This window comes from Archocentrus centrarchus, chromosome 11 (genome assembly GCF_007364275.1).
Source record: "Archocentrus centrarchus isolate MPI-CPG fArcCen1 chromosome 11, fArcCen1, whole genome shotgun sequence".
Taxonomy (NCBI): domain Eukaryota; kingdom Metazoa; phylum Chordata; class Actinopteri; order Cichliformes; family Cichlidae; genus Archocentrus; species Archocentrus centrarchus.
Genome location: NC_044356.1, coordinates 22,634,365 through 22,644,763, shown reverse-complemented (window position 1 = coordinate 22,644,763; position 10,399 = coordinate 22,634,365). Strand labels below are relative to the sequence as shown.

At 41.8% G+C, this 10,399-nt stretch overlaps 1 protein-coding gene across 1 annotated transcript; it reads right to left on the bottom strand.

Annotated features, from left to right (window-relative positions):
- On the bottom strand, nucleotides 1–8,314 carry col8a2 (collagen, type VIII, alpha 2). Its single transcript, XM_030741252.1, has 2 exons — nucleotides 8,164–8,314; nucleotides 1–2,367 (listed from the first exon to the last, which is right to left on the bottom strand). Exons 1-2 carry the CDS (start codon nucleotides 8,312–8,314, stop codon nucleotides 464–466), a joined length of 2,055 nt encoding a protein of 684 aa, XP_030597112.1. The 3' UTR covers nucleotides 1–463.
- Between the last annotated feature and the right edge of the window lie 2,085 nt (nucleotides 8,315–10,399).

Sequence of the window (10,399 nt, the reverse complement as noted above, 5' to 3'; positions counted from 1 at the left end):
GTTTGGTGATGTCATCCTTATGTCAGAGCATGTGGGCAGGATGTGCAGTCACACGGGAAGGTTTCTAGCACATTACAAAGTAAGGCACTAAATAGTCTGAATCCAATAAACAACAACAATAATGACATGGACCAAATAATAACAATAAAATTATGAAAATATAATAATTAAAATAAGCTAAAAGCTAAAAACTCCAACATAAAACACAACCCAAAACATACATTTGAAGGACACTGAAATAAAGAACACAGTATGAAATTCCTTCCCCTGCCTTTAAAAACTCCATATTTCATTCACAAAGTTTTTGTTTCACTTGTGCTGTTGAGGGCCAGACTGATAAAGACTATAGCAATAATATTGAGTATTTTATGGGTCTTGTGTTTCGATAATGGCTGCAGGTATTTCGGGTTAAGGGCTGCACTGAGGTGCAAATGTAGAAAGACGTCTTAAGGAAAAGACTGGGTTATCTGGGACAGAGCAGGAATCCTGAGAAGGAAGAATGAATGTATTCGGTAGAATATAGGCCATTTGCCTGATCTGAGGGCATCTGGACCCATACCTGGTCACCCTCCTTCAGCTCTAAGACTGCACTACCAGATGCCTGGTCCATGTAGCCTTTCTTGTATTCATCATAGGTGTAAGTGGCTGGTACACTGTTCTTGTACAATGCCACCCACAAGCTAGTCCCCTTTACATGCATGTGGTACGCAAAGTAGTATATACCAGATAAAGGAGCAGTGAATATGCCAGTAGAAGAGCTGTAGGCATTTTGCCCATTGTACAGGGTCCTGTCAAATTTAATTGGCATGCCAGAAGGAGGGAAAGGTGTGGTAAGGATTGCTGTGAAGGCTGGTGCCACAGAGACAGACAGTGGGACTTGACTGTATGCAGGGCCTTTCCTGTCATCTGGAATTTCGCCCCCTTCCAACTGTGAATTTTCTGGCCCTGCGACAACTGTATGGCCATTTCCTGGAGGCCCAGGGGGTCCTGGAGGGCCAGGAGGCCCCGAGATGCCATTAAGTCCAGGAGGGCCTTGTTTCCCCGGAGGACCCTGGGGACCTATAGGACCTTTCTCACCCAACTTGCCCAGCCCTGGAGGCCCTGGAAGTCCTGGTTCACCTTTTAGGCCAGGGGCACCTTGTGGACCCATGGGACCCATGGGCCCCTGAAGACCAGGAATGCCCGACAGGCCCCTAGGGCCTGGACTTCCCATAAACCCTGGCTCTCCTTTGGGCCCCAGAACACCTGTTACACCTGGATTCCCAGGAGGGCCAGAATGCCCTGCCTCACCTTTAGGTCCAGGTTTTCCAATAAGACCACTGGGCCCAGGGATGCCCTTTTCCCCAGGGATGCCAGGTTTTCCAGAGGGTCCACTGGGGCCTTGGTCACCTCGAAGTCCAGGCAGTCCAGGAGGACCCCGGGGCCCCAGTTCTCCCTTCTGCCCTGGCAGTCCATGTTTTCCTGGCAATCCCATTGGGCCTTGAAGTCCTGGTGGTCCTGGTTGTCCATCAAGTCCTGGGTTCCCAACTGGTCCAACTAGTCCTTGTTCTCCTTTTTCCCCTGGGAGACCAGGAAATCCACCATTGCCCTTTTCTCCTTTTGGTCCATTCAGACCAGGTTTTCCATAGCCATTAGTCCCAGGCATTCCAGGAATACCCCTGGGCCCAGGTTCACCTTTTGGACCTTGTGGACCTAGTACTCCAGGAAGTCCATCAAGCCCAGGCTTCCCCAACCCAACTGGCCCCGGCAAACCTTGTAGTCCTGGGGGCCCAGCCTCTCCTGGTAGTCCTCCATCCCCTGGGAGTCCTTGATCACCTTTAGGACCAGGTAGTCCAGGCAAACCTTTTAATCCTGGCTTGCCAATACCTGGAAAGCCAGGGGGTCCACTATTCCCTTTTGGCCCAGGAGAACCCCTTAGACCTGGAAGCCCTGGATCCCCATTTCCATTCTCACCCTTAAGTCCACGCTCACCTGGTGGGCCAGCTATACCCTTTATTCCTGGCTCACCACGAACCCCTGGGGGGCCTCTTATACCTGGAAGCCCAGGTTTCCCATTCAAGGACAATCCAGCAGGGCCAGGAAGACCGGGCTGCCCAGGAGGTCCACGGGGACCTGGTTCACCACGAGGGCCTACTTCACCATTAAGTCCTGGCAACCCCTTTGGCCCAATCTTTCCTGGGAGTCCTGGAAGTCCAGGCTTACCGATTCCTGTAAAGCCAGAAGGTCCCTGAGGACCTGGTGGGCCTTGAGAACCAGGCTTCCCCTGTCCAGGTTTTCCTGGAAGGCCTGGTGGCCCAGGGGGGCCTCTTGGTCCTGGTTTTCCTTGGGGGCCAGGTTCCCCCTTCACTTCCATCATGGGTGGCATATCTAGAAAAAATATTAACAGGTTGTTAGTACTACTACTACTACTAATAATAACAATAATAATAACAGAAAATGCTATCTTAATCCACATTGTTATGATTATAATAACTGATTTCTGAAAATTAGCTGAATTAGCTGAATGCATTCTACTTTAAAAATAACAGCTAAGATTCTGTATACTACTTTGTAGTTACTTACTATGTATTCTGGACTTAACTATTATGGACACTGACAAATTAGACAACATCGGCAATCAACAAGTGTCTGAATTTATTCGTAAACCTTATCAGTAAATATTGTTTGTGTTAAAAATAAATTCTTATTGTAGAAATTTGTCATTTTGTAAAAACACAGGTAAATATTTTGAACAAGAGGTTAACCAACTGAAGCTATAGGGATACAAAGTGAAAACCATGTCCATTGTGACATCAGGAATTATGTATCCACAAACAAGAAACAGAGAAAATACTAGAAAGAGACAAAATATATTGCAAGATTCCTGTTTGGGAAATTAACATTTTGCATAGCTCAATATGAGTTCAGGGATTGAAGTTATACATTAATCAGTGCCATAATTATTTTTGACTATTTTGACTTTTTTTTTTTTTTTTGATATTCCTAGTGCTGTGAGTGACTGAGTATTTCTAACCAAGACCAGACTGAATTGAAGGTAGATTACATTCTGTAAAGGTCACCAGTCCATAAAGTTCATCACGTTATGCAATCACACAAGTGGGCAAGTGTTACTTTTGATGTTACTTTTAACTGACTGACTTGGAGTTCCTATTAGGGTTATTACGTTTTTTTGTTTTGTTTTGTGTTGTTTTTTGAAACAGAGGAAAACTGTATGAAAAGTGTGCCATTATTCTGTCATTGCTCTTTCCTAAAACAGTGGAGTGCAACACAGCTAGGCTGGAAAAGCAAAAAAAAAAAAAAAAAAACAGGCCTGGTCTACAAAACACAGTTACTTAGCAACATAGGACCTGTCTATTACCCTTCAAAGAGAGATTAAATGGTGAAGGACGTGCTCATCTGGTATTCTTCTGACAACACTAAACATATGAATGGCAAGTATCAAAATTTAAAAGCTTTGTCAAATAAAACTGCAGTGTATCATGAAACTACCATTACTTGACCAGTCTTCCCTTTAGTTAAGGAGGCTATCCAAGTCATTTACTCCTTTAATTGTGTGAATTGTTATTCTTCAACCTTAAACCAAAGAAAGCATAATGTGAGGTGTGGCTTCCTGATTGCTACATCCTGTACGCCACTGAAATGTCATCAGGGGAGACATTTAGAGCCTTTACCTGGCCTTTAAACACTTTTTTAGAAATCTTTCTATTCCATTCCTAATGGCACAATGGGCCAGTACTGCCCTCTACAGACAGGTGAAATTTTTAACTACAAGGGAGAGCATAATATGTGAGGTCAGTGAGAATGTGAGGCCAAAGGAAAAAGGAGTGGCAGGCTGCCAAGTGATTCACAGTGCTGTTTTCTTGTTGTAATATACTTCTGCACATAGCAGGCTGATATTTTCTTTCCACAGTGCATGTTTTTTGGTATTGGTAGTCTACATAATTTGTTCTGTGTAATGTTGTGTATATTTCATTTTTTTTCTTTAATTACTTCCATCAAAAGTGAAAAGAAAATAGAAAAAATAATTAAAAAAAAAAAAAAAAAACAGAATTCGCTGTGACAACTTGCTTGAAAAAGGTTTTAGGAAATTAAAAGATGAAGAAAACATTCCAGAATCTGACAAAGTATGTAAACATTTTGACCACTGTGATTCTTTTCATTTAAGTGGCTTATTTAAGACTTATTTATTGACAGTATCTTCATTCTGACACATGATTTAATGGTTTGCGGTGAGTGGCAGCCTTTTGTGGGCTGTTTTGCTGCATGTATTTATTAATCCGTTTTGTGAAATGAGAACTTCAAAAGGCTGGTGAAGGACTGTGCAGACCAGCTCACAGGGGTCTTTAACCTAACAGGGGTATTTAACCTGTCCTTGGTACAGACCACTGTCCCACCCTTAAATCCCAACCATCATCTCTGTCCCAGAAAAGACCAATATCAGCAGCCTAAATGACTTCCAGCTAGTGGCTCTCACTCCTGTTGTTATGAAGTTTTTTGAGAAACTGGTCACAAGGACTTCCACCCACATTCAACCCCCACCAGCCCTCCACACAACCCTCACTGATCTGAAATAGAAGGACAGTTATAACAGGCTTCTTTTCACTGACTTCAGCTCAGCATTTAACACAATCACCCCTAACAGACTGGTATCAAAACTAATCAACCTCAGCCTCCTACACTCCATCTGCCTCTGGGTTAAGACGTCCTCATTGACCAACTACAGAGAGTCAAAGTAGAGCCCTCCCCAACATCGGCTTCCCACAGGAATGTGTGCTGAGTCCCCTGCTGCACACTGTCTACACACATGATTGCACCCCTATTGACTCAAACAACTCCATCGGCAGCATTAACAACCTGGTTCTCAACACCACAAATACAAAAGAAATAACAGTGGACTTCAGGTGAAGCAGATCTGACCCTCAGGCCATATACTTCAGTGGGGACAGAGGGACTCTGACTTCAAATTTCTGGGCCTGCACCTGGATGATGAACTGATCTGGAAAGCCAATGCCAATAGCTGATCGGCGCTGATCAAGAAGGCACAGCAGTGACTCCACTTTCTGAGGAACAATGCCCTAGCCAAGGAGCTGCTGGTGTCCTTCTACAGATGCTCTGTTAAAAGTGTACTGGCGTACTGCTTCCCAGTATGGTTTGCCAGCTGAACCATTCAGGAAAAGACAGCGCACCAGAGGGTCGTCAACACAGAACAGAAGATCATCAGCTGGGCTCTAGCCTCCGTGGAGGAGGTCTACAGTAAAGCCTGAAGCATCCTGAAACACATCCCAGCCAGCACATCACCTGTTCCAACTGTTACGCTCAGAAAGGTGGTACAGGACAATAAAAGCTAAAACAAAGAGATTGAAAAGCAGCACACATACTGCAGCAGATGCAATAATACATAATAAACAATAAATTAACATTAAAGGGTATGCCTCCTTTCACAGCATTACCCAAACTGTGCAATCAATAATGACTCCAGCACATATGTATTTATATTGTTTTACACTATTTATTTATTTATTTATTTATTAGACATTCTAATTCTCTTTTTTAATTTTTTTGTTCATAGAATAGAAGTTCAATATGACAAGTTGCTTTCTTTGCACTGAGTGGGACGGCATATAATCATTGTGCTTTTGGCATAATGTCAATAAAGATTCTGATTCTGATTCTAATTGAGAAAAATTGTATTTCAGTGTCACTGTATTCTCTGTCTGCTTGGCATCACTGTCAGTGAAATCTGCCGTATCAGACTATTATCTTGCTGGGATTCACAGCCACACATCCTCACCCCCCGTCCATGGGAACCTGTTTCCTCCTTCAAATGTTAACCTGACAAATTGTTGTAGCTTTGTTGTGCTCAGATTCTATTAATATATTATACAATACTCATACTATTGAATAGATGCAGCTGTGGTCAGTCTCTCTCTCTCTTTGGTTCAAATATCTCAACACACTAACTTTGTTGCTAACATGTGGCTGCAGCAAGCAGCCACATATGAAGAAAAGTCTGATAGGAAGGGGGAACTCAAGCGGTCAGAAGATCAGACAGGTTGTTAGAAAAAACTTATGATTATTTTGACATTAAAAAATGGTCAAATAAAAATATAATAATATTTTACAACACTAGTGGATGTCAGGATAGTAAAAGGCATAGCTTCAGATTTAGTCTTGTCTCTTGTCACCCACAGAGGAGAAATTAAGGGCCTCAAACCAGAGATAGTGAAATAGAATTATTTCTTGAGATGCTAAGGCAACCTGAAAAGTCAGCTTAGCTGGAGCCTATCTCAGCTGACATTGGGCGAGAGGCAGTTTGCCAGTTCAGAGGACTGAAGACTAAATCCTTTCATTAGGAATGCAGTGTGGACATATTACCACAGAGTGGCAGCAAACTCATATTCAATGTCCCACATATATTAGAAGTTCAACTTTTTTTATAGAAAGCACAGCTTTAGTTTGGATGCACTCCTTTTATAGGTTTTTGATGTTTTCTGGCCATGACTTGTCTGTCTGTCTGCAAAATGTGGTTCACCCACTGAAAGGTGAACTACAGCAGAGACCAATGACACCTTCCCACTTTATACCCTTTAATTCCCTATATACAGTGTCTTTTTTTTTGGCATAAATAATGGGTTTTATTATGGTGCCATAGCCCTTGCAGAGGGTGTAGCTAGAGACAGATATGAATTTGTTTAATTTTTATTACATTTTTGTACATTCTCTCCTGGGGAATATGTAATAAAGGGTGGCTGGAGCAATTTCAGCAAACAGTGTTCATTCAGGGATCCGTATGTTTGTGTGCTTTAGACATAGGGTACCATCCAATGGAGCCAGTATATAAACCCAATTCCAAAAAAGTTTGGATGTTGTGTAAAATGTCAATTTTGTGGTCTACAAAACACAGAATGCAATGACATACAATTCTTATAAACCCATATTTTATTCACAGTAGAACACTGAAAGCATATCAAATGTTTGAACTGAGAAGATGTACCATTTTAATAAATCAATAAGGTCATTTTGAATTTGATGGCAGCAAGTTGGGACATGTTTACCTCTGTGCAGCATCCGCTCTTCCTTTAACAACAGTCCATGAACATCTGGGAACTGAGGAGACCAGCTGCTGGACGTTTGGGAGAGGAATGTTGCCCCATTCTTGTTTGTTATAAGATTCTAGCTGTTTTAACAGTCCTGTGTCTTTGTCTTTTTTTTTTGTTTGTTTCAGGATGCGCCAAATGAAAGCTCTGGACTGCAGGCAGGCCGGTTAAGCACCCGGACTCTCCTACTATAAGCTGTTACAATAGCTCCAGTATGTGGTTTAGCGTAACCTTGCTCAAGTATGCAAGGTCTTCCCTGAAAAAGACATCATCTGGATGGGAGTATACAGTATGTTTCTCTAAAACTTGCCTTTACAGATGTGTAAACTGCCAGTTCCATAGGCACTACCCGCATACCATGCAGGCTTTTGAACTGGGCACTGATAAGAAGCAGGATGGTCCATCCCCTCTTTAGTCTGGAGGATGCACCATCCATGATTTCCAAGAAGAATTTAAATTTTGATTCCTCTGACCACAGAACAGTTTTCCACTTTGCCCCAGAGAAGATGGTAGTGTTTCTGGATCATGTTCACATATGGCTTCTGCTTTGCATTATCAGCTTTAAGCTGCCCATCTTTACTTCTGAGAAACTTTGCCTCTCTAAAGTGTTCTTTTTACACCCAGTCATGTTACCGACCTGATACCAGTTAACCTAATTAGTTGCAAAATGTTCCTCCAGCTGTTTCTTTCAGGTACCACTTACTTTTCCAGCCATTGGTTGTCCCAACCCAACTTTTTTGAGACATATTGCTGCCATCAAATTTAAAATGAGACAATATTTTTCTTAAAATTGTACATTTCCTCAGTTCAAACATTATGTTTTCTGTGTTCTATTGTGAGTAAATTTTAGGTTTGTGAGATTTGCAAATCACTACATTCTGTTTTTATTCACATTTTATACAGTGTCCCCACTTTTTTGGAATTGGGGTTATAAAATGACAGTTATCAGTGTTTCCAATGATCTAAATGACCAACAATAAAGTGTGAGTAGACCTATTAAATGCCTTTTACAGGGCCAAATGAGACATAAAAGTGCCACATATACACACTCATAGTTACTACTCACCGACATAATGTCCTTTGCCCTCACGAAACGGAGGTCCGATAGGCCCTTTCATCATGGGCTGAATGTACTTCATGTGGGGTATGGGGGCATAACCTCCAGCAAAAGTGTGGACCACAAGCATCAGTAGCACACAGACAGGAGCCAGCAGCATGGTCAACAGCATCCCAGGCTTCAGGTTTCACACGCAAAGAACTGAAGGTAACAGAGAGAGGGCACAGATAAATGATATATCCACAGTGATAATGAGTTACGTTATCTTAGTGTTACTCTTTAGTCGACCTTACTGAACATTGTACAATGCCAGACATTCACAGAAATTCACCCAAGTGATATGATAATTTAGCTCTATGAAAAGTGCATTTATTGTTAATGGGCTAAAACTTTTAATTAATTAATTAACTAACTGTATTTCAGAAGTAATACAGTGGCATCTTTCCCCCATATCATCTACAAGACAGGTATACTGTATGTCCTGCTATGAAGGTATTTGAAAGACAGACATTGGGTACCTATAAATAAGGACACTTTATATGTGCAAACAATGATTTATGCACAAAAATAACATACAGTTATTACAGTATAGTATTTGTTTATCACAGGCTAAAGCTGTGTTCGGTTTAGATGGCACCTAGTCTAATCTTAGTGGTAGAGATATCACACAACCATGACCTGACCACCAGACGACAGTTTGTGTGTTTGTGTAAGGGAGTAACTGTAGGTGTGATGGCTCCAAGCAGTGAAAAGTGTACAAAAAAAAAACAGCTTCCATTTCCACTCCAACTCTCCCCAGAGATGGTTTTAAGCTGATGACTGTCAGGAGTTATTTTGTGATGGTATGCGATGCAAAATGTCATTTCAGGCTCACACTGCTCGTTTTTAAATGCTAACCATGTCATGCTATAGCAGGTTTCAGTCATTCTGAATGATATCAGCCCCTCAGTCAGTGCATTATAGCACTATCCTGTGCATAATTACATTAAATAATTAAACATCACTCTCAAATCTCTATCACTAATACTTGTCTTGTTACGGTCATTTTGAGTGTGACATGCTTGTTAGTTTCTGCATGCAACAGTAAGAAGAGTGATCACTCCGAAAGCGTACGTGAACACAAACTGACATTTACTGATCTGAAAATTGCACAATGCAGTTAATTGGCAGCATCATTAGGTGTAATTGGGGTATTCACAGTGGTCTTTAAATCACAAACACTTAGAAAAAGGTGTGTTTATTGCCACCATATGTGCTGACTTCAGGTCTGTTTTGCAGCTAGATTGTTCAATTCCTGTTTTAGAGCAATTTATCAAAGTGTTTGGGGATTTTTGGGGTTCCTTTTACAATTTATGATTAGTCTGTGGCTGATGCTTGTTTATTCTGTAAGGAAGAATCAAAGATCTCTCTAAAGTGTTCACATCAAAGTATAATCCAAGAAAAATTAAGAAAGCACAGACAAAGATGTTAAGAGAAATAAACGGGAGAAAGAGAGAATCGTGTTGGTCGGACGCTGTTTGGTCGTTGGCCGACTTTCTGGCTGGCTGGCAGGGAAGTTTGTCTGGTATGGGGGTCTGCGGTTTTGGTACAGATGTAATTTAACAGGCAACTCTGGATGCCCACCATTCTGCAAGGCATCAAACCCAATATAAAAGCCAGAGCGACACAAATTCGAACACAAAAGCTGTGCATGAACTGAGATGAGTCACAGACAGGCGCTTGGTAGACATCCACAATCTGCTTATCAAGTGTTTTTGTAGAAAAGCTCTGCAGATGACGTTAAAAAAAAAAAAATCATCACACGCAATCCCCTCTGGCTGGCCACCATGAGCCGCTGCTGGACCGAGACCCGTACACGCTCTCTCACACGAGAACACCCACGTAACAAGACACACACTCTTGGTATGCATGAGAAAGCAGACAACCTCTAGAAATCAGGGTGACTTGAAAATGCTGAAAATCTGTTAAGTTTCACCCATTTTTGCATGAAACCATTCCATTCAAAACACATCATAACAAACCCTGAGTCTGAACAGGGGGACACGAGCTCATGATGAATTAAAGCCTCTTTCAACCATTAAACACGAGCAGGATCCAAAATTACAGCGCAAAAACCTTCATCTGGCAGGATGAGTGACGCATTACACAAAACAGATCCAACCTAAAACACAGAATGCAGTAACAGATCCAAAAAGACACGACAGAACACAAAAGTAGCATTAATGAGGAAATAAAAGCCATGAAA